The sequence below is a fragment of the Sphaerodactylus townsendi genome, linkage group LG03 (genome assembly GCF_021028975.2).
Source record: "Sphaerodactylus townsendi isolate TG3544 linkage group LG03, MPM_Stown_v2.3, whole genome shotgun sequence".
In the NCBI taxonomy this organism is placed as follows: domain Eukaryota; kingdom Metazoa; phylum Chordata; class Lepidosauria; order Squamata; family Sphaerodactylidae; genus Sphaerodactylus; species Sphaerodactylus townsendi.
Genome location: NC_059427.1, coordinates 142,195,229 through 142,222,092, shown reverse-complemented (window position 1 = coordinate 142,222,092; position 26,864 = coordinate 142,195,229). Strand labels below are relative to the sequence as shown.

The 26,864-nt window shown below is 49.4% G+C and overlaps 1 protein-coding gene across 1 annotated transcript in view; it reads right to left on the bottom strand.

Annotated features, from left to right (window-relative positions):
• LOC125427881 (cAMP-specific 3',5'-cyclic phosphodiesterase 4A-like) overlaps nt 1-26,557 on the bottom strand; it is a 339,670-nt gene extending 313,113 nt beyond the window's left edge. Inside the window, 1 exon segment of the mRNA XM_048487443.1 lies at nt 26,241-26,557. Within this exon segment, the coding sequence (XP_048343400.1) occupies nt 26,241-26,557 (317 nt within the window).
• Between the last annotated feature and the right edge of the window lie 307 nt (nt 26,558-26,864).

The window sequence follows — 26,864 nt, the reverse complement described above, 5'->3', positions numbered from 1 at the left end:
GTTTCATTTTCGGCCTGCAGGGGGCGCAGTTTTGTTGATGCACTAAACCCAGCGTATCGCTAGATCGTCTCATGCGATACCTCAGCGTGGTGCCTGTTCCAGGGAGTCCGTGCTGCGATCTCAAAGGGTGTTCCTATCCCCATTGTTTCCAAAACGGAGCCACAGATAAATGTTTCGAGGGTCCATAACTTGACCCCTGAACCAAACTCACCAAACTTTGGGTAGAGCAGCGGCGGCGATGTAGTCTCCTGATGATATGCCGGAAACTTCAAGCGATATGCCCCAAAGATTTACCTTCACAGCGTTCCAGTCCTGGTGCAAAATTTTTGGTCATGGTGGAGTGGTCACTTACAAAGCATCTTTAACTGGTTTCGCTCCAGGCCAGCAGCTCGCCTCAGGGCTGCCTGCCATTTGGGTAAAGCTGGGGCAGCACGTCAGTGGGCACCATTGGAGTCCCCTACTCTCCCAAGTGTCCCCTTTCTCCAGGGGACTGGAGAGCCTGTAGTGTGTGGAGATTACGAGTTGTAATTCCAGGGGATCCCCCAGGTCTCTTGCTAGGTCTCGGACCCTGGAAGCAATAAAACCCACTCTTGCATTGTTGGATCAGTAGCTGCTTTTATTGATAGGTACATCAAGAACCTATAGACAAAGCCGTGGTTCTGAAGAATCTGGCTTTTGCCACCCCTTTCTGTCAATAAATAATGCCTCCCATTTTCCCAGGGAATGGGAGAAAGAGTTAGTTTGAGCTGAGAGCACACCTCAAGGCTGGACAGCTGAGGAGAGCCACCTAGCTCCTGTCCCCTACAGGGAAACCGGAAACAATCCCGTTTCCCATGAGGACCAAAAGTGTATGCCAGGGTAAGCCTAGTTATTTACTCAGCGTGTGAAGCCATAAAGCAAAGATCAAGGAAAGAATGTCCCAAGATGGCAGTGATAACATATAGCAGGGTGGTTACATATTTCTTGTAGCAATTATATTGAGCTAGGAATGCATCTCAGTCAACTAGATACGATCCCCTGACAGGTCTCACCTACAGGTTGGAACCCCAAAATCAAGTTATGGGCCATTTTGGTTCCCTAAGGCATGCAAAAATCCAGGCTCAGCCACATGGAAAGTCAATACTGCGGGACCTTTGAGCCCAATCGCTCAAACGTGCATTCAGCTCTAACTCTAACTCCTCACAAGGTGGTTGTTATTAGCACAGTGCAGAAGATGGGTGCATGATTTCATAACACTCTTTTGGCTTGTCACGGGAACAAAAGTCGAGTTTCAATCGAAAGTGTAAAAGGTAAAGTGTCTATGACCAGGTGCAATCGGCTGAAGTTCTTTGCTCAACCATTGTTTCCAGAAGATTGGTATAATTTTGCATCTTAGAGGACTATTAATTTATCAGTCCCCGCCAGCATGGCCAATTGGCCATGCTGGCAGGGGCTGATGGGAATTGTAGTCCATAACATATGGAGTGCCAAAGGTTCGCCACCACTGGCCTAAGAGAACTTCAGTTTATTTGTATATTTAATTTATATACTGCCCTCCCCCGAGGGGCTCAGGGCGGTGCACAACAACAAAAACCACATCAAAAGCATAACATCATATAAGCACCAGCGATAAACATGGCAACAATAACATAGGATCAATAAACATAACACAAATATAACATCATAACATAACATTGTAGCAGCAATAAACATGTCAATATAAACATAACATTAAACTATAAACAAGTCATAACAACTACAGACTCAACATAGATAGATAATAATGAACGGAGATGGCAACTTTCCCTATCTGTCGCGTAAACTACAGAAAACACACGGCCTCAGAACTAACTTCCAACACTCTACAGCCACGTTAGCACGAAAAGCCTAACCTAGTGAGTAGTTTGAAAAATACGACATCCCATCACTAAGCTAAAGCCAAACAATCTAACTAACCCTAACACAAGCTCCATTACAATTACCACAATACAGAACACAATGTCTGCACAAAGCTGATACAGGGATTCTTTTACGGGTGGCTTTCAGCCCAAGGGGAGATTTTTGAACCCCTGATCCTGTGGAAAATGAGGGAAAAAAAACCCCAATGCTGATTGTACTCCCCTTCCCATAGAAAACATGTGAATGAAAATGTGACCGCTCTTTATTCCTACCATCTAGCAAAGGGTTCCCCAACAAGGTGCCCGGGGGCACCGTAGCACCCACCAAGTATCTTTAGGGGCACGCTGGGCCAGTCAAGGGCTTCTTTGGCTGGGCTATAGAAGAAGAAGAGTTTGGACTTCTATCCCCCCCTTTCTCTCCTGTAAGGAGACTCAAAGCAGCTATTAATCTCCGCAAGGTTGCCCTTCCCCCCTCACAACAGACACCCTGTGAGGTAGGTGGGGCTGAGAGAGCTCCAAAGAGCTGTGACTAGCCCAAGGTCACCCAGCTGGCGTGTGTTGGAGTGCACAGGCTAATCTGGTTCACCAGATAAGCGTCCACAGCTCAAGCAGCAGAGCAGGGAATCAAACCCGGTTCTCCAGACTGGAGTGCAGCTGCTTTAACCACTACACTACACTGGCTCTCTAGACATTGGACCTCTGATTGGCTGTGCAGATTTTTAGGACATCGACAGAAAATAAGGTGTGTGTATGAAAGAATGTAGTTGTGAGCAACACCCATTGAAAAAGGCATCCCGTTAAACAGAGCTTCTACGGGAAATGCCAAAATGCTATTAGGATTATGCATTACCTCACTCCCTGATATTCTGCAGCTGGCTCCGCCTCCTGCGGCAGCCATTTTGTGGTTGTGGCCCCCATCCCGCGTCAAAAATTCAAGGTGTCCACAGGCACAAAAAAGTTAGGGGCTGCTGATCTAGCATCTGGCAAGCTTTTGCCCCTGTATGTGGAGGCTCAGTTTGTTTACACCATTTCCCCCCACTCCTAAGGATGCCGAACATCTGCCGGTTATCACCACGCTCTCTCTCACTCATAAAGGTTTTTTCAGGTCCGTCTAATTCCTTATTACACCAATAATTCGAGGCGTGCTTTGGGTTCAGCTCTGCTTGCTTTGCAAGCTGGCAAACCGAGAATGCCTTGTGGCGTAGTGGTTAAGAGCAGGTGCACTCCAGCCTGGACAACTGGGTTTGATTCCCCACTCTGTCGCTTGAGCTGTGGAGGCTTATCTGGGGAACCAGATTAGCTTGTGCACTCCAACGCATGCCAGCTGGGTGACCTTGGGCTACTCCCAGTTCTTCGGATCTCTCTCAGCCCCACCCACCTCACAGGGTGTTTGTTGTGCGGAGGAGGGGGCAGGAGTTTGTCAGCCCCTTTGAGTCTCCTTACAAGAGAGAAAGGGGGAATATAAATCCAAGCTCCTCGTCTTCTTATCTCCACCCAGGTTCATTTGTCGGCATTTAAATTTCCCTGCAGACGCAGGCACTACTTCAAGGCATTCAAGTTCACATGCACAGATTTAAATCCATTTCTCTCCAGGAGGTTCCCACGCAGGGCATCAGCTCCGCTCAGGAAGGCGAACAGCGTAAAATGTTCCGGGATGTGATTTTTTAGCTACTTCTGTAGTTCTGGGTAAAAATAGACGTCTGGAGTATAATTTGTATCTAAATATTTCATGATGATCTACACGCTATGCGAGACACTGTGCGTTGCTTGGTAAGAGACAACGTCAGGGTTGTCAAATATCCTGCCTCCGCCAGCCAGATTTGGCCCCTCGAGGGGGCTTATCAAGGCTTGTGAGCCAGCTGAGACCCAAAAAAGCCCCTCTCTGATCAGGAGCAAGGGCCGGGGGGGGGGGGGGGGTGCCTCAGCCTGAAAGGTCCTCTCAAGGCAGACACCCCACAGGAGCAGCAGTGGCGTAGGAGGTTAAGAGCACGTGTATCTAATCTGGAGGAACCGGGTTTGATTCCCAGCTCTGCCGCCTCAGCTGTGGAGGCTTATCTGGGGAATTCAGGTTAGCCTGTCCACTCCCACACACGCCGGCTGGGTGACCTGGGGCTAGCCACAGCTTCTCGGAGCTCTCTCAGCCCCACCTACCTCACAGGGTGTTTGTTGTGAGGGGGGAAGGGCAAGGAGATTGTCAGCCCCTTTGAGTCTCCTACGGGAGAGAAAGGGGGGATATAAATCCAAATTCTTCTTCTTCTCATTGCTGCAGGTTTGCCATCCCAAATACAGTGGAACCTTGGTTTTCATTGCCTTAGGTTTTCATCGGTTTCAGTTTTCATCGATTTTTTCAGTGAAAAATTTGTCTCGGTTTTCATCGATTTGTCTCGGTTTTCATTGATTTGCAGTAAGGTGCAGGGGTTTGTGGAGAAAAATCACCCGGACAAAGCTGTTTCAGGCCGTGCCTGCAACTTGTTTAATGACAATGTCTTGCCTCGTTTCAGACAGCTTTCTGGTGTAACATTGGTCCACTGGCTCTGAAGCTGGTCCTAGTGTTATTGTTTGTTTCTGTTTTCAGCATTAAACACTAGAAAATGTGTTTTTGGTATGTTTTTGGAGTGCCTAGAACGGATTAATTGGATTTACATTGATTCCTATGGAAAAGTTTGCCTCAGTTTTCATCGGTTTCGGTTTTCATCGATTCTTTTCAGACAGATTACCAACGAAAACCGAGGTTCCACTGTACCCCCTCGAAGAGAGCCAGCGTGGTGTAGTGGCTAAGAGCAGGTGCACTCTAATCTGGAGAACAAAGTTTGATTCCCCGCTCTGCCACTTGGGTTAGTCTCACACAAACAGCCTCGCCTACCTCACAAGATTGTTGTGAGGATAAAAGGCAGGACAACATCAGTGGCCTTAGGGATATCATGGGGGGGGGGGAAGGCAACATATAAATAAAACATAGTGCAGGTTAAGAGCAGGTGGGTTCTAATCTGGAGAACCGGGTTTGACTCCCCACTCCTCCACCTGAGTGGCGGAGGCTTATCTGATGAACCAGGTGTGTTTCCGCACTCCTACATTCCTACTGGGTGTCCTTCGGCCAGTCTCAGTTCTCTCAGGACTCTCTCAGCCCCACCCACCTCACAAGGTGTCTGTTATGGGGAGAGAAGGGGAAAGGAGCTTGTAGGCCACCTTGAGTCTCCTTACAGGAGAGGAAGGTGGGGTATAAATCCAAACTCTTCTTCTTCTCAATAAATGTTGACCCATCATGCTCTCCTTCACCCCCCCACAAATTCTAGCCTCTTTGTCCACGAAGCCAAAAACCATTTCTTCTAAGTAGGTAAAGAGGCCTGACCTGAGTAGCCCCAGACTATTTTGACCTCTTCGAAGTTAAGCAGGGTCAGCCCTGGTTAAACCTGGGATGGGAGACCACTGAGGAAGTCCAGGAGTGCTCCGCAGAAGCAGACAGGTTATGGCAAACCACTCCTGTTTGTTCCTCGCTTAGAAAAGCCTGTGGATGGCTGTGACTTGATAGCGCTTTCCACCACCACTGGGCATGGCTAGTTATTTTTAGGTGCATGGAATGTTCTGTGCATATGAGAAGTAAATAAGAAGAAGAGTTTTGATTTATATCCCCCTTTCTCTCCTGCAGGAGACTCAAAGGGGCTTACAAACTCACACACACACACACACACACACACACAACGAACACCTTGTGAGGTAGGTGGGGCTGAGAGAGCTCCGAAGAACTGTGACTAGCCCAAGGTCACCCAGCTGGCGTGTGTTGGGGTGCACGAGCTAATCTAGTTCACCAGACTAGCCTCCCCATCTCAAGTGGCAGAGCGGGGAATCAAACCCGGTTCCCCAGATTAGAGTGCACCTGCTCTTAACCACTATACCACGCTGGCTCTAAGAAGAATAAGAATATGTGAGAATAAATGTCAGGAAATGGGCTCTGGCCTCCCTGAACAGCGTAGCCCAGTAACTCAGCGACTATATTTTCAAATACTGCCAACATGTAGTAATATCAACTCTCCGCTGGACCATTCATGTTTCAGATAGAAGTACCACTGGGCTATATGGGAAGGGTAGCTCAATTGTGGATGCCAGGATGGCCAGAGAAGACCGCAGTGGCATTTTCCCTCTGCCTGGGTGGCCCAAATCAACAGACGAACCTCAGAAGCCGTTCCTGCTTGCAATAATGTGGCCTCTCCAAGAGTCAATCTTTCATAAGGAGGAGCAGCAGTGGCGTAGTGGTTAAGAGCAGGTGCACTCTAACCTGGAGAACAGGGTTTGATTCCCCGCTCTGCCACTTGGAGGCTTATTTGGGGCACCAGATTAGCCTGTGCACTCCAACACACGCCAGCTGGGTGACCTTAGGTGAGTCACAGCTTTCTTGAGCTCTCTCAGCCCCACCCACCTCACAGGGTGTTTGTTGGGGTGGAGGAAGAGAAAGGAGATTGTCAGCCCCTTTGAGTCTTCTTACAGGAGTAAAAAAGGGGGGGGGGGTATAAACCCAAACTCTTCTTCTACTTCATTCAAAAAATCCTATTACTGCCTGTCTTGCTTGCATCAAATGGGGTCCCTTCTATTACAGGGGCGAACTGGGTTTTTTTAATCTAGCCGGGAAAGTTTTGGTGGGATTCTACCCTGGAAGACCACTGCTGGCTGCGAGCCAGGGCCCTAACGAACAACCTACGCCCTTTGCCTCAGTTGCCACCACCCAGCTCCCTGCAGGGTGGTCTTTCTAGCATTGCTAATCTGCAAGGGCACTTGACTCCGCCACCTCCAGACCAATTGTAGCCCCCCCCCCTCCCTCAAATCTGTCCTCCTTAGCAGGATTGGATGCTGCGCTGTTGGGGCTACAGAGACAAGAAGGGGATCTTTAAAAAACACTTTGTTGCGTACAGATGGTGCTAAAATGTTGGCTACCGCTCAGCCTCGCTGTGAGATCAGGGGACCATCCGCAGCCGCTGGAATATCTCAGAGCAAAAACAGCACACGGGAGAAGCGTCGGCAGAGTTTAGTGCTCTGTGGAGGCTAATTATAAACTGGTGGGTTTTTTTTCCCACAATGAAGAGAAACTGAATATCCGCTCTTGGATCCTGCACGCTGCCAACAAGACGCCAAACGCTCCTGCCCTTGTGCTCAAGCGCTATTTGATTCCCTGTGTGCTCTACCAGGGCGGAATATTTACCAGGGCAGAACGTACCCCGAGAGGAAAAGAAGCATTTGAGGCAGAACGAGGCAACGGTGAGGCTTGAAACACTCTGAAAAAGTTCTAACCAGAGCAGAATTGGGTCTGCACCACGATGGGAAGGGAGAAGGTGACATAAGTCACGGGCACGACGTCCCCAGACCTCTCTGCCAGCAAGGTGTAGTGATTAAGAAGAAGAAGAGGAAGAGGAAGAAGAAGAAGAGGAGGAGGAGGAGGAGTTTGGATTTATATCCCCCCTTTCTCTCCTGCAGGAGACTCAAAGGGGCTGACAATATCCCTTCCCTTCCCCCCTCACAACAAACACCCTGTGAGGTGGGTGGGGCTGAGAGAGCTCCAAGAAGCTGTGACTAGCCCAAGGTCACCCAGCTGGCGTGTGTGGGAGTGGACAGGCTAATCTGAATTCCCCAGATAAGCCTCCACAGGTCAGGCGGCAGAGCGGGGAATCAAACCCAGTTCCTCCAGATTAGATACACGAGCTCTTAACCTCCTGCTCCACTGCTGCAGGTGGGTTCTAATCTGGAGAACCGGGTTTGATTCCCCACTCCTCCACCTGGGTGGCAGAGGCTTACCTGGTGAACTAGATGTGCATTCCTGCTGGGTGACCTTGTGCTAGTCAAAGTTCTCTCAGAGCTCTCTGAGCCCCACCTGCCTCACCCTACCTGGTGGAATAAGCTCCCCAGTGAGATCAGTGCCCTGCAGGACTTTAAATGAATTCCGCAGGGCCTGTAAGACGGAGCTTTTCCACCAGGCATTTCCATTTGGCCAGCCAGCCTGATCTGACTACTATCATGCCTGGCCTCCAGTGGGCGCTATGAGGGGAGGGTGGGTGGATAAATCTGCCATCTGAATTGCTTTTACTGTTTTTATTGTTATCATTTCTCTCTTTCTCACAATACTAGAACCAGGGGGCATCCATTGAAAATGCTGGGGGGAAGAATTAGGACTAATCAAAGGAAACACTTCTTCACGCAACGTGTGATTGGTGTTTGGGATATGCTGCCACAGGAGAGGGTGATGGCCACTAACCTGGGTAGCTTTAAAAGGGGCTTGGACAGATTTATGGGGGAGAAGTCGATCTCTAGCTCCCAACCTTGATCCTCCTTGATCTGAGATTGCAAATGCCTAAGCAGACCAGATGCTCGGGAGCAGCAGCAGCAGCAGCAGCAGAAGGCCATTGCTTTCACATCCTGCATGTGAGCTCCCAAAGGCACCTGGTGGGCCATTGCGAGTAGCAGAGTGCTGGACTAGGTGGACTCTGGTCTGATCCAGGAGGCTCTTTCTTATGTTCTTTGTGTGTTCTTATGATGTTATTTTACTGCTGTTTTGATGGTGATTTTGTTGTTGTTTTGCTGCCCTGAGCCCTTATGGGGAGGGCGGGGTACAAATTAAAAAAAGAAGTGTCTGTTGTGGGGAGAGGAAGGGAAAGGAGCTTGTAAGCCACCTGGAGCTTCCTTACAGGAGAGAAAGGTGGGATATAAATCCAAACTCTTCTTCTTCCTTTGTATAGTGATTCCAACGTGGTGTCCATGACCACCATGGTGCCTACTGGTGCCACTCATCAAGTGTAAAGTGGGTGAGGCCAGGTGGGCATTTGCCCATCAAGGCTGCGGACTGGCCAGTGGAGCTTTTAATACTTATTGCATCAGCAGCAGCTGCCGCCACGACACGAGGATCTCCACTGTGTGATTGAAGTTAAACTCGCGGCAGCCGTTTTGTAGCTGCTCCTAAAATGCTATGTGAAAATTCCACAGGGGCCTGTAGGCTCAAAACATTGGGGCCCCGTGGATTATAGCTTGGGAGAGGGGGAAAAAGCACTCGTTTACTAAGAAGAAGAAGAGTTGGATTTATATCCCCCCGCCTTTTCTCCTGTAAGGAGACTGAAAGGGCCTGATTTTCTCCTTTCCCTTCTCCCCTCACAACAAACACCCTGCGAGGTAGATAGGGCTGAGAGAGCTCCGAAGAACTGTGAGTAGCCCAAGGTCGCCCAGCAGGTGTGTGTTGGAGTGCACAAGCTAATCTGGCTCACCAGATAAGCCTCCACAGCTCAAGTGGCAGAGCAGGGAATCAAACCTGGTTCTCCAGATTAGAGTGTACCTGCTCTTAACCACTACCCCACGCTGGCTCTCTAATACTAAGCGATTTAGCCCTTAAAAAGCATTTGAAAATGCTCTTAAAACTGGCATGCGCTACCTCCACTGTCGGTTTTTAGGGAGAAACACATTTACAACTAATGCCAAGCCTCCCAAGGACCCCTTTAAATAGATAACAGCTGATACTCCTGGGTAAAAAAGGAGACTGAGAAGGCAGAAGCTGCCCGGTGCTGTTGTCCCCTTTTGACACCCACAAGGGCAAACGGCTCTCCTTCCCTGACCTTGCCCTGCTTAGAAGAGTGGGTTAACAGCTGGCCAGTATGCTAGGAGTGGGCAATCTCCAGAGTAGTTCTCCAGATTAGAATTCACCTTCTCTTAGAAGAAGAAGAGTTTGGATTTATATCCCCCCTTTCTCTCCTGCAGGAGACTCAAAGGGGCTGACAATCTCCTTGCCCCTCCCCCCTCACAACAAACACCCTGTGAGGTAGGTGGGGCTGAGAGAGCTCCGAGAAGCTGTGACTAGCCCAAGGTCACCCAGCTGGCGTGTGTGGGAGTGCCCAGGCTAATCTGAATTCCCCAGAGAAGCCTCCACAGCTCAGGCGGCAGAGTGGGGAATCAAACCCAGTTCCTCCAGATTAGATATACGAGCTCTTAACCTCCTACGCCACTGCTGCTCTTAGCCACTACAGCACACTTTATACCCCGCTCTTTTCAACGATAAGGAGACTCAAAGGGGCTCACAAACTCTTTCCATTCCCCATCCCACAATAGACACCTTGTGAGATAGGTGTGGCTGAGAGAGTTCAGAGAGGACTGTGACTGGCTCAAGGTCACCCGGAAGGCTTCCTGGGGAGGAAGAAATAGAGTTTAGTTTTATACCCAACTTTTCTCAACCATCAGGAGTCTCAAAGAGGCTTCAAAACTCCTTCCCTTCCTCTTTCCACAACAGACACCTTGTGAGGCAGGTAGGGCTGAGAGAGTTCAGAGAGAACTGCGACTGGCCCAAGGTCACCCAGCAGGCTTCATATGGAGGAGCAAGGAAACAAACCTGGTTCTCCTCCAGTCTTATCCACTACACCACTATACCCAGCTGCTCCACCTGAGATACGCAGGAAGCTGAAATGCTGCACCCAACACCTGATCTGAGTTCCTGAAGTCTGGGAGTTAGGCAGGATACAAACATTTAACAATGCAGATGAACATATAAACATCCTGCCCGCTCCGTGGAATGGCAGCCTAGACAAACAACCCAAGTAGCAGTCTCCATTTGGTAGGCCTCAGTGTTCTCCAGAAAACACCGGTTTCAGAACTGATGTTCCCCAAGTCTTCCTTAGCTCTGGGCATGTTGCTGCCACTTAGGTTCAGTACTTGGCCCCCGTAAAATGTGTCTCTTAGCATTAGCGTCAAGTCCTACATGCATGGGAGACCTGACCATCAATTGTCCTCCTGGATTATTTCAGGGTGCAGCGATTGGAGTAGAAACAGCCGGTGGGTCCAGAAGGGCTCGAGGCAGGCGGCCAGGTCGAACAGAGAAACAACTTTTCTGAAGGAGGGAGGGGATTGCAGGAGGTCTCTTTAGTGGATCACAGATGATTGGGTGAGTTCCAGCTGGCATGAGCTGACGCCAAATACACTCAAGAAAGGTAGCACAAACCGCCAAGCTATTTTTTAAAAAAGAGAGAATTAGTCACAGAGGCAAGCTTTCCAAAACTAGACACACGCTCCCCAACTTTGGAGAATTTCTTACGTGACAAGTGGAGTCCTTTTTTGCTCTGTCTGCCCCTGAGATGATGAGCCATCCCAGAATAGACTGTACATTTATCCCCAATGGAAAGGGAAGAAGAGTGCATGATTGGTAGCAAGCAGTCCTGGAAAACGGCATTTCTCTGTAGTACAAATCGGCTGCAGATAAGACAGTGAATGTCCAGATTAGCGTTTTATGCCACACATAAGAATCAGCCAGTTTCTGTGTTACAAAGTCCACGGGTCCCTGATGTGGACCGTTGACAGACACTTCCTAGGTGTTTCCCTCTGAGAACTTCATTCCAAGATGCACATGAGCCCGATTTCAGATTGGGATCGTGGTTTGCAAGGAGAAAGGCATCAAGACTGTCCACGCGCACCAGCACACAGTGTTTTCCGATCCTGAAACTGTCAGGAAAATAGCGCAAAAGGGAGAGATAAGCCCCATCTTCCCGTTCAGCTGGAAATTAATGTCCCAGCAAGGGAGGGTGTATCGCTGGAGGTCAAGATGAAGATAATTCATACTGTAGTATTCCCCGTTGCAATGTGTGGGTGTGAAAGTTGGACAGTAAAGAAAGCTGACGGGAAAGATTCCTTTGAAACGGGTGTTGGGAGGAGAGTTTTGTGGATACTACGGAACACCAAAAGGACAAATTAGTGGGAGCCAGCGTGGTGTGTAGTGGTTAAGAGCAGTGGACTCTAATCTGGAGAGCCAGGTTCAATTCTCCACTCCTCCGCATGAGCAGCAGACACTAATCTGGTGAACCAGATTTCTTTCCTTACTCCCGCACATGAAGCCTGCTGAGTCACCTTAGGCCAGTCAAAGTTTTCTCAGAACTCTCTCGGCTCCACCTACCTCACAAGGTGTCTGTTGTGGGGAGAGGAAGGGAACTGTAAGCAGATTTAAGGCCCCTTAAAGGTAGAGAAAAGCGAGGTACAAAAACCAACCTTCTTCTTCAGATCAGACAGTGGATCAATTTGGCAAGCAAATCTGAGACATGAAATCCAAATACACATTTATATGTCAGGGCCAGAGACCAGAGCCAGGATCCAAATGCTAAATTGCAACTTATAAAAGCAATACGAATGTGGGGAGGAACAAAAGACGTATCTGGGGGGGGGGGGATAGACTCTTGGGAAGGTGGGCGCTGAAGAGGTTTCCTAGGAGTACAGAGGCTGGCTGAGAAGAATGCGAAGCACATGAGTCATCACGGTTTGCATGAAGAAATCAACATCTGGGAAGAATTCCAGATGAAATAAGAATGCCGGGGCTTTGAAGGTAGTAGGGATAAAACCAGTGGTTTCTTTTTAAATACAGGGTTTGTCCTTTTTTTACAAAACGTCCGTCGGGCTCTTAAAACGGCTTTGAATTTTCAGTTGTGCTGAGCATTCCTTTAAAAAATAATAATAGCCCAGCTTCAAAATTTCATCGGCACTGTTAACAGAAATGAGCATGTGAAAGGCCTCACTTCTAATCTCTCCAAACTGAATTAATGACTCTCTATCAAGCACACGGTGTTAAATCCTCCTTTTCTGTACGGAAGGAATCCACCCAGCCCCAAAATGCATGAATTTGGGGTCAAATGTTATAAATACCACACAGCAGCTCACACGCTTTATTGTGCAAATTATTGAACGTTCGGAGGCTGAGTTAAATGATGAATATCAGACCGCCTTCCCAGCAGCATGGACTTCCTTTGGCATAAGAGATAACTCTACTGACAACCCCCCCCCCCCGCCCCCCCGACTACCAGCCCTTTTTTTCTGGAAATTCCTGGGCATTCCGATTGCATTCAATAAGCCTGTCCGGACAGATCTCAAGTAAGGACCAAGCCATACATTATGTCGGTGACTGATCATTGACGTATCCCTTAAAAGCAGCCATGCAGGGGACGACTTGGTTCAGAGCTATAGTGTAGGAAGAGGAAAGTTTAACTCTCCCCCACAGACCAATACCTCATATTTTTGCCCTCCCACCTCACCATAACCTAACAGGAACTTTGGGGTTATTCTCTGGAGTGGTGGTGGTGGTGTTGGAGGGGAAGAAGAAGAGTTTGGAGTTTGGATTTATATCCCCCCTTTCTCTCCTGCAGGAGACTCAAAGGGGCTGACAATCTCCTTGCCCTTCCCCTTCCTCCCCTGTGTCTTATATTAATTTTTGCTCCCAAAGATGCGCTATGTCTTATTTTCAGGGGATGTCTTATTTTTCCTGTGTTCTGTTCGTCGGGCATGCTTCCAAACAAAAACTTTGCTACGTCTTACTTTCGGGGGATGCCTTATATTTCACACTTCAGCAAAATCTCTACTACGTCTTATTTTCCGGGGATGTCTTATATTCGGGGAAACAGGGTATATGTAGCCTAAAGGGTCTAGGGCTGGACTTAGATTGAAGCCAGCTGTAGTCAAAACACCTTCAATTATGATTAAAAGGAGAATTATTTAAAATTGTGCAATAATACAAATAAGAGGACAATAGCCGTGAGGAACAAAGCGAAGAAATCTGTTCCCAATGGGAACTAACTAAACAGTAACCAAAGTAGTTCAGAGCAAAATCAAAGCAAGATATTACCAAGTCAAACTGTTCTAGTTGCAAAGGGACCGCTCGATCTGGGGCCCAACAGTCCAGTTCTACATATAGTAATAAAATTATTATTAAATTATAATTACAATACTATTAGTTAATTTTATATAATCATTTATATTTATAATTGTTATTAAAATATGTTATAATGGAATAAATTTTAAATTAATTTAATGGCTTTTATTTGATTTAATTTTTTTACTATATAATTATTTTTACTATAAATTAATTGAATAATTGATTAAAATAATGACGTGGGTTATAAAGGAGAGCACTTTGTTGCTTCTGCTTTAGTTCTGGCTATAGGAGTCTAATTGCTTATTCCTGATTCTGTTTCATAACAAAGAAATCATCTGAACACAGAGTCTTGTTATTGAATAATCCAGGGGCACAGTTCGGTCCTTAATTCAAGCCCAGGTGACCAAAGTGTCAGGATGAAATAACAAGGCAGGATGTATTGTGCAGCCATAAACCCTCCCTTCTCACCACAATACTGCAATAATTTAATTCAGTTTAATTGCCTGGAAATAGGCGCCAGTTTTTACGACCTTAGCGTCCCAGGGAGTGACAAAGCGGGCCATATTTTGATGACCAACACCTGGGTCCTTATCCATTAGCAAAAGGTCAGAGCTCCGGTATTTTTGCTAACACTCGACTTAGTTAAATCCCCCCTTACTATTTTATAGCAGCCAACAACCACCAAGCTTTTAAAAGAACAAGGAACTATGATGGGGCGCAGTTTCTTGACACTCCTCCCTGTGATAACGCCAAAATGTGGATCTTCTCCATATAAGCCAGGTGTCCCCCATTAAGCTACAGGCCACGCTTTGACCCGCAACTTGCAGACCAAGGAGGTCATACGTCTGAGGTAGCTGTGTGTTTCAGAGGGCTGCCATTTTGATCTGCCGCTGAAATGTTAGATCCAAGTCCAGTACCAGCATAGAGACCCACAAGATTTTGGGGTATGGGTTTTTGAGAGTGCTACTGGACTTGAATCTAGTTTTAAGGGAGTTGTCTCACCCTAGAAGAGGAGGGCGGATTTGAAGGCTGATGCAGTAATTCCATCGTCTTCTGCAAACATTTGAATCACAAAAAAATGTTTTATGGTGCAACAAACAAATCAGCAAATGCTCCAAAGATCATGGTTCTCATCCACCCCTTCAGATACCCTGAGCCACTTTGGGCAGCCAGAGGTCTCTCCACAAAATGTTCATATCTGTTGGATGAAATAAACTTTCTGTTTTAGTTTTCAGATAAATTCACTGAAGTAGTAGATGAAAAATTAAGCAAGAGTCGAGTGGCACCTTGAAGACAAACAACATACATTCTTGGGTGCTGTGTGGTTTCCGGGCTGTATGGCCGTGTTCTAGCAGCATTCTCTCCTGACGTTTCGCCTGCATCTGTGGCTGGCATCTTCAGAGGATCTGATAGTAGGAATGGAAAGCAAGTGGAGTATATATATCTGTTGGAGTGTCCAGGGTGGGTGGAGAAACATTGTCTGTGAGTAACAAAGAAGGCAACCAGGTCAATAGTTGAGGGCATCTGAATAGAAGTATGAGTAACAATGAAGACTATAGCATGGGAGTAACACAGGAGATAGCAAGGTCACTGGTGGGAGCATCTGAGTACTCTAGTATTTTTCAACACTGGCAGCCAATGCTGTTAGAGTCAAGACAGTGCCTAGCCAGCTCCACACAAACACAGGATGACCATAGACAAAAGAAACAAAGGCCAGGATACTTCTATTCAGCCCGGAAACCACACAGCACCCAAGTGATTCCGGCCGTGAAAGCCTTCGACAATATATTGAACATACATTCTAACAATAACATTCTGCGAGTTAGAATTCACTTCATCAGATGTACGGTGTGTACATCCATACCACATATATTCCTACTGAATGTTACAAGCAACAGAAATGCAGGACTAAGGACTGGATTATTTTTGACTGATTATTGTTTCAAATGGACCTCTCTTTGTAATATATTCCCCCTCCTGGCTTAGGTTTGCTTGTCTTCTTCTTGGGCTGTATTCCCCTTGAGGGGGTTAGAACTGACATTTTCTTTGCCAAATAGCTCCATTTTAGTCATTTTCAGGGGTAAGGTTGACAGCACGCGTGTCTTCAGCAATGCTGTCCATCCACCATTTCTTTGGTCTTCCACGTGGGGCAGTGGCCTCCAGGGTCAAAGTTCAGGGCCGTTTTTGCAACAGAAGTCTCTTCCGTGTGCCCGTACCACGGGAGTTGTGTTTCCCTCATTTTCTTTGTAATTGGTGTAACTTGTATCAGATTTGCATTAGATCAGTCTTTGCTGCGTTTGTATGAGAGCATCCACCAGAGCATCCACCAGAGCACCAGAGCATGAAGAGTCTGGTCACGTTTCCGAGTTCTTGGCCAACTTCAGTTGCCCTCGGATGTTCAGGTATTCTTCTGTCACAAAGGACTCCTGTGGTTTGCCGCAACTTCATCCATGCTGCATTATTTCTAGATCGAGCAACTGGTAGGGTATCCCCATCTGCTGAGACCAGGGATCCGAGATATTTAAATGGAGTGGTCTTCTTCAAGTCCTGGCCGTTAATTTGGATTGTTCCATCGGTTTGAGGGCTACATTCAAGGTATTTTGTTTGTTGTAAATTTAGCCGTAATCCATAATCAGCAAATCTGTTGTTCCACTCATGTGATTGTTGTTGAAGAGCTGCACGTGATTGGTGAGCAAGAGCCGCATTGTCTGCATAAAGCAGCGTCCAGGGATGTGGCATTTGTAAATCAGCTGTTACTGTATCCATACAGAGAATACATAGCAGAGGTGAAAGGGCTGAGCCCTGGGGAACGCCAACAGACATAGTGAATGATGATGAAATCCCTGCTGGACGTTGAACTTGACTGGCGGCTTTACAGTACAATCATTGTACCCATCGAAAATCATGGCACTAGATCATAGGTGTCAAACGCGCGGCCCTCCAGATGTTATGGACTACAGTTCCCATCATCCCCTGCCAGCATAATGTGCACTAGATTCAACTAGGCCCGTAATTGGTTACCGGTTGAATTCCGAATCATCTTCAAGGTGTGGGTGCTGACCTTTAAGGCCTTACGCGGCCTGGGACCCTCGTACCTTCGGGACCGCATTACCCCATATGTCCCGAGTCGACCTCTGCGCTCAGCAGAGGCCAATTTACTGGAGACCCCCTGGCCCCTCAATGATGCGGCTGGCCTCCACTCGGGCCAGGGCCTTTACGGCTCTGGCCCCTGCCTGGTGGAACACTCTACCACCAGCTGTCCGGGCCCTGCGGGACCTTGGAGAGTTCCGTAGGGCCTGCAAGACCAAATTGTTCCACCGGGCCTTCGGAGAGACCAGCCGCTGAGGGTGCCCTGCTTTTATCCTCCCCCCTGCTGTATAGGGTCCCTAACATCATCGGGACCCATCATTCTTCTTGGGAGGGTTGCATATGGGTTCGTGGGATACTGTTTTAGAATGTAAATTTTAAACTTTTATATGTTTATGTTTATATATGCTTTTATATTGTTCACCGCCCTGAGCCCTTTGGGGATAGGGCGGTATACTAAATCAAATAATAAATAAATAAATAAATAAATAAACAAATAAACAAACAAACAAACAAACAAACAAACAAACAAACAAATAAATAAATAATTGCAACAGGGGGCAGAACATGTGGTAAGAGCTCCAGAGGAGGAGCATGTGTGTCTCCGAGCCACCTGGCAATGAGTGTGATGGCGCACGTGGGCATAACCAGGTGGAGCAAGTGGCCTATATAAGGCAGCATGCAGAGGCTTTAGCTCCTTTTCGACGCCTGGAAGCAAACTGACCCCCCCCCCCCCCCCCAGCAAGGGGGGGGGATTTTAGCTTTATCGTCGCAGCCCTTGTGGGGCAGTTTTGGGCAGAAGAGGGCATCTTTTTTGGGGGGGGGCAAGCTTGCATGCCAGACATCCCCACCTATGGGGGGCCTCCATAAGAGGCTTGGGGTGGGGTGGGGTCAGGGCGTATGCCGCAGAGGCCTCTGCTAGTGAGCCCGACACCACAGCAGGGTGGGGCCACGAAGAAGGGGCCGACGCCCCATGGCCCAGTACCTCTCTGTCCTCCCCAATAAGTTTGGGGTTGAAGCTGGGATCAGCCATGAATGCTGACCGGCAGATAAGATGCGCTCCTCTTGCTCGCCCAGCTTCGGTATAATAATTATATCAATGATTATATTAATAAAGGGCCGAGGCCCATTTCAACCCAAGCCGTGTCTGTAGTTATTACAAAGTAGCCTCTGCACATCTGGCCGCAAAGACTCTTCAGGAATACCATGTGACTGGAGTGCTTGCCAAATAAGTGCACGTGGCACTCAATCAAATGCTTTCTCAAGGTCTAAAAATGTCAGGCTGCTTGTAACTTTCAGATATGTCTGTAGGTCTTACAGCGACTATTGCAAGATGATCTAATTCTGGGGCCCCCAATGTTTATGCAGCAAGTGCCTTGGACTTTCAGTTAAAGGGCGGTGGGTGCAGCCACAAAATGTCTGCTGCAGGAGGCGGAGACAATCACAAAATGGCTGCCACAAGGGGCAGAGCCAAGCACACAAAATGCCAGGGAGAGAGGTTATACTAGGCTGACCAGCCGTCCCGCTTTTGGCGGGACCGGCCCGCCTTTGGACAATTTGTCCCGCGTCCCGCGGGTTCAACAAATTGTCCCGATTGTGGGGAGGCTGCTGCACTGCCTTGGGGGCGCAAGGCAGTGCGGCAGCCTCCCGTGCGCCCGGCCGCAGGAGCGCACAGGCTTCTGGGGCTTGCCGTTTGCCGCCCTGTGACAGGGCGGCAAACGGCGAGCCCCAGAAGCCCATGCGCTGCTGCAGGCGCGTGCGCGCACGCCGCCGCTGCCTCCCCGTCCCGAATCACAAAGGTGACCATCTGGTCACCTTAGGTTATACGCAACTCTGATTATAGCTCTACAGCATTTCAGACAGAAGCTCTGCATCACAGGATGCCTTTTAAAATGAATGTGCTTTAAAATATTTTCCTGCTTAAATACATAGCTTATAGTCCAGGGGTCTGCAACCTGTGGCTCTCCAGATGTTCACGGGCTACAAATCCCATCAGCCCCTGCCAGCATGGCCAATTGGCTGGATCGAAAATGTCCTGGAAAACATGCCGATTGTGCAGACAATCACTTTGACCTCAGTATCGTTCTGCCCAGCTACTGCTGCTGCTGACTCAGGGGTCTGCAACCTGTGGCTCTCCAGATGTTCACGGACTACAATTCCCATTAGCCCCTGCCAGCAGAGCCAATTGGCCATGCTGGCAGGGGCTGATGGGAATTGTAGTCCATGAACATCTGGAGAGCTGCAGGTTGCAGACCCTTGTTATAGTCAGTCAGTCAGTCAGTCAGTCAATGAAGATCCTTTTGAGCTGCTCCTAAGCCAACATATTTTTTAAAAAACTGCTCAGCCAATTAAATGTCCAATGGCCCACCTGAAACCCTCCTGGGCAGAAGAGCCATCTGGTCTCACCTGGCAAACATCAGAAAAGGATCTCAGCAAATTCCATGGTGCCCACGGATGCCACGCTGGGGATCTTGATCTGGTTCCCCTCTGAACTTGAGAGTTATTTGTCATTATTTTTCCTTATGATTCTGGAAATCACTTTGGTCAAGTTGGCAGTTCTTCAAAAGCCATAACTAAAAAGAAAAATCCCTTTCTGGATCTCCATTAAATATAGGCAGACGATGTGTGTTATAGGATGGCATCTTGCTACCAAAAGAACTGGAAGTTTTACCCTCTTTTTCTCCAAGGGGAAAAAAAACAGACCTCCCTTAAACCAGTTAAAGCATCCCTTCACCCTGCAGATGTAGCAGGGAATGACATCTGCTGGAAAGAGCGGGTGTGTAGCTCTATTGCACAGCATCGGCCATGAGGCTTTTGCCTGGGTGTGTATAAGCTGTGTACGATCTAGCCTTCATGCCCTGCCTCGTGGGAGGCTTATAGAGGGTGATTGGACTGATCCAGCACGGCCAGGGTGGTGTAGTGGTTAACAGGCGGTGCACTCTAATCTGGAGAACCAGGTTTGACTCTCTGCTCTGCCACTTGAGCTGTGGAGGCTTATCTGGTGAACCAGATTAGCTTGTGCACTCCAACACATGCCAGCTGGGTGACCTTGGGCTACTCCCAGTTCTTTGGATCAGCCCCACCCACCTCACAGGGTGTTTGTTGTGGGGCGGGAGGGGGAAAGGAGATTGTAAGTCCCTTTGAGTCTCCTTACAGGAGAGAAAAGGGGGATATAAATCCAAACTTCTCCTCCTCCTCCTCCTCCTCCTCCTCTTTCTTCTTCTTCTTCTTCTTCTTCTTCTTCTTCTTCTTCTTCTTCTTCCCCCCCCCACCAATTGGTCATGCTGGCAAGGGCTGATGGGAATTGTAGTCCATAACATCTGGAGTGCCAAAGGTTCGCCACCACTGCACTAGACCATACTGCCTCTTGTTTACAATTGCCATGCTGCTGGTTGGCTTGTTGTTTACAATTGCCATTCTGCTTTATTGCCTTGACTTTACTTTGTGAATCACCAACTACGTTTTCGAAACAGGACAAAAAACATGAATCTTTGGAAATGAATTATACTGCATCAGACTCTTGGTCCATTGTCTACTCTGACTAGCAGCTGCCCTCCGGGGTCTTTCAAAACACCCTCTTGCCAGATTCTTTAATCAGACATGCCGGTGTTAGGTCTCAACCCTTGAAGCAATAAACAGAATCTGTATTGTTGATCAGTAGCGTTTATTGATAGGCATCGAAGCACCCAGTTTGTCAACGCCAGTTCTGGCAAACCTGGCATTTGCTATCCGCTTTATTCAGATGTTAGTCTCCGCTCCCATTTTCCCAAGAAATGTGAGAAAGAGCTAGTTTGGAGCTAAGGTGCCCCAAGGTCGGTGACAGAGATAGAGAGCCACCTGGCGTTCTGCCCCCACAAGGTAACAGAAACAATCCCAGTTCTCATGAGACCAAAGTGTCAGGGGAAAGCCTTGTTATCTACTTAGCATGTGAAGCCATAAAGTAAACATCAAGGAAAGAATGCCCCAGAATGGCAGTGGTAACATACCGCAGGCTGGTTACATATACCTCGTCTTCTTCTAATCATTTGCAGTGCCAATGACCCGGACACAGCACTGAACCCCCCACCCCAAACCCCTTCGGAGATTTCACCAGGCAATCATCTAAACACTTCCAAGCATATCTTTCCTAAAACCCTGAGCCCTTCTTCCAAACTCATCTTTGCCTGAAAGTCCAGGGGAGAAAAAATTAAAATCAAAGCTGAGATTCTCAGACAACGGGACGCTGTGCCCCACGCCACATGGTGCTTTTCTCTCCATTCCTGAAGTATTCACGACCTACACGCCACCCTACTCATAGGGCATATCTCCTCGGGAGACAGACAAGACGTCTCTGTAAAGAATTCCTCGTGGGAAACCCAACAACTTTGTTGGAACAATAGTGGGAAACTGCCGGGGTTTCAGGAAAAGACTGACTTCCTGCTCACTTGCTAGTCAGAGGACTGGATGGCCTTGATCGGCGGCCCAACAAGAAACAAAACAAAACCAATCTATTTAACGTTGAGAATTTATATATTTATAACTTTGTATTTTTCTTCCTTCCCTTTAGATATAACAAATAATTTAAAATTGCGATAATCAGATGAAAACGTCCTTTCCTTTGCCGGAAATCAGAAAGGCTTTGTCACCAAAATAAGAAAACCAATAATATGTAATGTAATTTGTATTTGTAATATATCTGACCTTACATAGACGGTTATTTTGAGACGGTTCAAGACAAGACAATGCTATGTGCAATTCTAGTCGGAAGCCTTTTCTTGTCTCTCTCTCTTTTTATTTTTCTTCACTCTTTATTCTCTTCTCTTTCTTTCTTTCTTGCCTAAACTTGTTAAATGTAATTGTGAATGACTAATAAAGCTTTATTTATTTATTTTTAAGAAACCTTTTTAAAAAAAGAAGAAACAAAATGCCGGGCTAAAAAGCTGAAACTCCTGTTTCGTACCCATGTTTGTTTGCGCTGCCTGGCACCGAACACTTCACCGTGGCGAGCGATTCATGTTTTGCTCAAGCGGCAGCAGAAGGGCCGAGGCCGAGTGGGCTGGGAGACCCCAACCCCAGCAGTCAGCCTCACCCCATGTTTGGATGTGATCCCCCCGGAACAGATGGTGAACCTATTACTTCATCCACTCCCTCCCCCGTCTCCTGTTTCCAACTCTTCTCGCAGCTCCATCGAGACATATGTCAGTGCCCCCCCCCCCCACCGCCCCAGCCAGCTGGAACTACCCATTAAGGAGACGGGGAAGGCGCGGGAATGACAACTTGCGTTCATTTGCAGGGGCCGCACCTTCCCAGGGAGGTGGAAATGCTTTTACCGCTCAGGTCAGGGCTGTCAGGAACAGTTGATGGGAAAGGCTCAACCGGAAAGCGAAGCGGAGACAGGCAAGCATTCTCACATTTGGAGAAAAGGGAGGCAGCCAGCCAGCCACAAAGCAGCGCTCCATCCACAAAATGCCACACAGCAATATTTATCACCCCGGAAGCGTTTGCTTTTCCTTCGGTGCAAGAAGAGGCAAGGAAAAATGCCTTATTATTAACGGCACCTCTTCCATCGGAGGCCTGCAGGCAGTGCGTGGTCAGCAGCCGGTCTGGAAAGAGCGGTGAGCAAACCTAATTTGGGGGGCTGGAGCTAGAACTGACGGGCCTCGGAGATTATTCTCTCTGGCGCTCCCAAAAATCGGAACAGCTGACTGTACTGTCAAAGGGTTTCGCAGCAGGAAGCAACAGGCTGCTGTGAGTTTCCCGGGCTGTGGTGTCAGGTCCAATCCGCCAGACCACGGCCTCACCGCCTGGAAAAACCACCACAAAACAGTGCACCGTTCAAAGAAAGTACAGGTAGGCCGATCCAGGACAAGGCATCTATTTCTTCCAGTGTGGCGTACTGGTTAAGAACACGTGCACTCTAATCTGGAGAACCGGGTGTGATTCCCCACTCTGCCACTTGGGTTGTGGAGGCTTATCTGGTGAACCAGATTCGCTTGTGCACTCCAACAAGTACCAGCTGGGTGACCTTGGAGAGCTCTTTGGAGAGCTCTCAGCCCCACCCACCTCACAGGGTGTTTGTTGGGGGGGTGGGGAAGGGAAAGGAGTTTGTAAGTCCCTTTGAGTCTCCTTACAGGAGAGAAAGGGGGTGGGATATAAATCCTATTCTTCTTCTTCTTCCCTCCAGTACATTTAGCCAAAACACCCAACTCCACTGCGCTGCCCACCGACAGATAAAGGATCAGTCTGAAAGGGAACAGACAGGGTGGCAGAATCCACCTACTAGCGGCAACTCTCAACATCTCTCTGAAGAGGGACAGTGGGGCAGCAAACGGCCTACGGCCTACGGGATACCAGCTACCAAATGGTCCAAGCACCCAGGACACAAATACGTGGTCATAGAATAGAGAGCTGGTGTGTGTGAACATGAAGTTATAGGTAGGCAAGAAACTCCCTTCCAATTAGACCGTGGCCGGCAGGAACTGGTCAGAGATTTCTAACTTCCTACGTTGGCAGCCCACAGACGAACCTGCTGAGAAATCTCAAACACGGAGATCGACCCGACAGGTCGCAGAGCAGCTGGGAGCTTCTCCTTCAGAACTGGCAGGTATAATGCCCCCGCCAGCTGGAGCCTAGCCCTAGAGATACGGGGGGAGGGGGGACTCAGGAGGGGTTTCTTGTTTTCAAACCTAACACTGCAGCTGTGTGTCTAATACCAGAGGTTAGTGGTGAACACAATTTATTCCCATGCTGTGAACAGCTTCCCGGGTCGCTTTCCACGGGGCCGAAAGGCTCGATGCAGGCCTGCCACCTCTTTGCCTGCTGGTTGAAAACTCTCACGGGGGTAGAGGCCAAGAAGCTACAGAGTGCAGCTTTCACGCATTCAAAAGATCTCATTCTCAACGCCCCGAAAACAAAACAAAAAAAGACAGCCTGTGCCTCCAGATTTCAGTTTCCAGAGGTCATTCCCTCCCTCTCTCTTGTTGCAGTTTGTTATTGTTGGAAGAAAGGGCAGATCATTTTCTTTGGAAATGGCCCTATTAGTTGGTCAAGTACCAAACAAGAAATAACAGCAGCATCTACCACAGAAGCGGAATATGTATCAGCTGCTCACGCTTGTCACGAACTACAATGGATATGTCAACTACTAAAAGACTTCGGCAAGGAACCATCACTTCCTATACCAGTGTATGAAGACAACCAAAGCTGCATCAAACTATCCAAACAAGAAGACGTGAAGAAACGAACCAAGCACATTGATCCAAAGTACCACATAGTGAGACATCTGCAAAAGGATGGCGTCATTCAACTGATCAACACCACTGAGATGCTTGCAGATCTCTTCACTAAACCCCTACCGAAACCAGCTTTTGAGAAGCTTAGAAGCAAGATAAACCTGACTACTTGAGTCAAGAAACATCGAGAGGGGGTGTTGGAAGAAAAGGGACTTTACGCTGTTTCCTGCCTCATCCTACAGAGGGGTTTTTTACTAGCGAGCTAGTGGCTAGATAGGGACTTAGGAATTTGTCACCTTTACTCTATCATGCTGACTCTATCCCTTTGATGTAGACTGATACTCTTAGGGACTTCCTCCCTTGCTTCCGCCTTCTTCTCGACCCTCTCCATCTTACCTTCACCATGCCTAGGGAGAGGATGTGCCTCCTACGCATCCGCCTCCATCCAGCTAGATTAGACTAGATAATGAACCTATCTCTCCACCTTTCTATCCAGAATGGAGTTCACTAATAAATACTCTTTTCATTAGATTAGAAACTACAAATGACTCTGACTTTCTTTTGTGTCTGAAGTTCTCTCTAGCAAGCTCAGCCACGCGTGTGTGCTCAGGTAAGCTTCCCTGTGTTCAGCCTCTGTGCACTCTGCTACTTTTCAAGGGAAACACACGCACCAGGTGTGGATCGGAAGTCTCACCGTTGGATCATCCACAACTGCCCTCTCTCACGGAGAGGCGGGCCCCCATCACACAATTTGGCCTTCCAAAACACCAGGGAAGTGGGGGGGGGGGGAGAAAGGAAAGGTCACAATCCAGTTGCCCGCATCACCTTTTTGTATTACACCGGTTGCACGTCTCACCTGTCTGTATCACACCAAACACTACCTGAAAAGACTACACACCCGTTCCGTAGATAAATCACTATCGTCAGCAAAAAGCGCGCCGCAGCTGCCAGGTGTGGTGGCGCACTCCCTCCTGAGCCCCCTGCCAACCTGGCGCCAACCTCATCAAGGGAGAAAGACCCTCTTTACGACCCAAGCGCACGTGTTTCAAAAGCCAGTTAGAACCGGAGCTTTGGACCCGTGCCAGCCCAAAAGCCGCTTCTGCTTTCCACTAGAAACCAGCAGCTAAAGTATTATAGAAGTCTGACCCCCTTGGGGGAGAAAGCGGCCGGGGGAACCCAAAAGCTGAAAGAGACCGTTTCATGCTGCCCTTCCTCCACATCCCAAGGGTGCCAACCTCCAGGGGAGGCCTAGAAATCTGCTGGAATTTTAACAGAATTCCAAACGACAGAGATCAGTGCCCTGAGGGGCTTCAGAGGGCAGACTCCACTCATGCCGAGGGAAATCCCTCCTCAGACACCCCCTCCTCAATCTCCAGAATTTTGCTGGGGTTGGCAACCTGACCACACACCCCACACCCGCCCAGCCTTTCTACGTGCCACTTTCGGACATCACTAAGCAGAGCTTGGAGTGCGAATTCAGCGCTGGAAACTACCGAGTAGGCGACAGCAGCTTCCCCCGGGGCCCCAAAGGAACTATTGTTGGCACCTTTGCAGCTAGGAGTTGGGGGGGGGGGTGAGATGGGGGGGGGGGTGAGAGAATACGTCTTTTGTTCCCGCTGAGAACCTGAAGGGAAGGCTGTTCCACACCGTGCATGCCAGGCGCTTGTAGTGGAGGAAGACCAGATTTCTCTCTCACCCCCCCCCCCATGTTTTTAGTTATGGGTGTCAACTCCAGGCTGAGAGATTCCTGGAGAGTTGGGATCAGTGGAACTGAATAGCCAGGGAATTACAGCCCATTTCCAGACTACAGAGATGGGGGGAGGGGGGAACGGAGGGGGTTCCATGGCATCATGCCCCACAGGGGTCCCTGTGCTTTCAGGGCTCCACCCCCAAACCTCCAGGAATTTTTCAGCCTGGAGCTGGCAACTCTCTCTCTTGCTGGCGGTGTGTGTGTGTGGGGGGGGGGTCTATCAACTGTAGATTGTGTGTGTGTGTGGGGGGGGGAGCTGAACCCTAGATGGAGTTTGGGGTTGCAGGGGAGTCACTTGCAACCTGCATGGCTCCTCCAGATGTTCATGGACTACAAATCCCATCCAGGCCCCTGCCAGCATGGCCAGTGGCCCATGGAAGGGCTGATGGGAACATGAACACCCTAGGCGCAGGTTCTGAACCTCTGGGAGTTAAAACTATCAACCTCCAACACTGTGGCCAACTCTGGACTGGAATTTTTTGGGAGATTGTGGGGCAGCGCCTGTAAAGGGGGCAGATGGATCCATCCAACCCCAGCAGGAGGGGGGGTGTGTGTGAAGGGAGCTCAGGGTCCCTCCCTCCCCCAAACCTGCCATTTTTGGCAGGGGTCTCCAGGAGCCCCCCGGGCGGTTGGCACCCCCACCCGGCACCCGCGCCCCGCCGCCTACCTACCGCTTGGTCCCGCCGCCGCCGCCGCCGCCGCCGCTGTTGGTGGTGCCGTGGAAGGAGGAGGGCCAGGACATGCGGGTCTTCTGCAGGCCGGGCCGGTGGCTGGTGTCGACGGCGTCGGCGCGCTCGATGTGGCGGGCGGAGGGGCGCTCGGTGTCGGAGTAGCCGCGCTGCTGGATGCGGATGGGGGTGCGCGGCTGGCGCCACAGGTGCTGCGGGGGGGGCTTCAGGGTGGCCTGGCCCTCGCGGGGCCCCCCCGCCGGCAGCGACAGCGACAGGCTCTTCTTCGCCGGCGCGCCCGGCCCCGCGGCCGCCTCCATCCTCCCGCCTGCCTTCCGACGGGCAGGCAGGCAGGCACGCGACCCCCGCCCTCAGCGCCGCGCCGCCGCCCGCCCACAGCTCCGGGACCACCGCGCCGCCGCGGGCGCCCCCTCCATGGCCAGCCGCCCCTCGCAGCGCTGCCGCCGCGCCACCGCCGCCCGCCCGCCCGCCCGCCCTGCCGGAGAACGGCTGCGCGGCTGCCGGGCGGGAGCCGAGCAGGAGGAGGGGCGGCGGCGGCGGGAAGGAGGAGCAGCGGCGGCGGCAGCCTTCCCGCCGGGCGCGCCCCGACGGCCTCTCCGGAGCCCT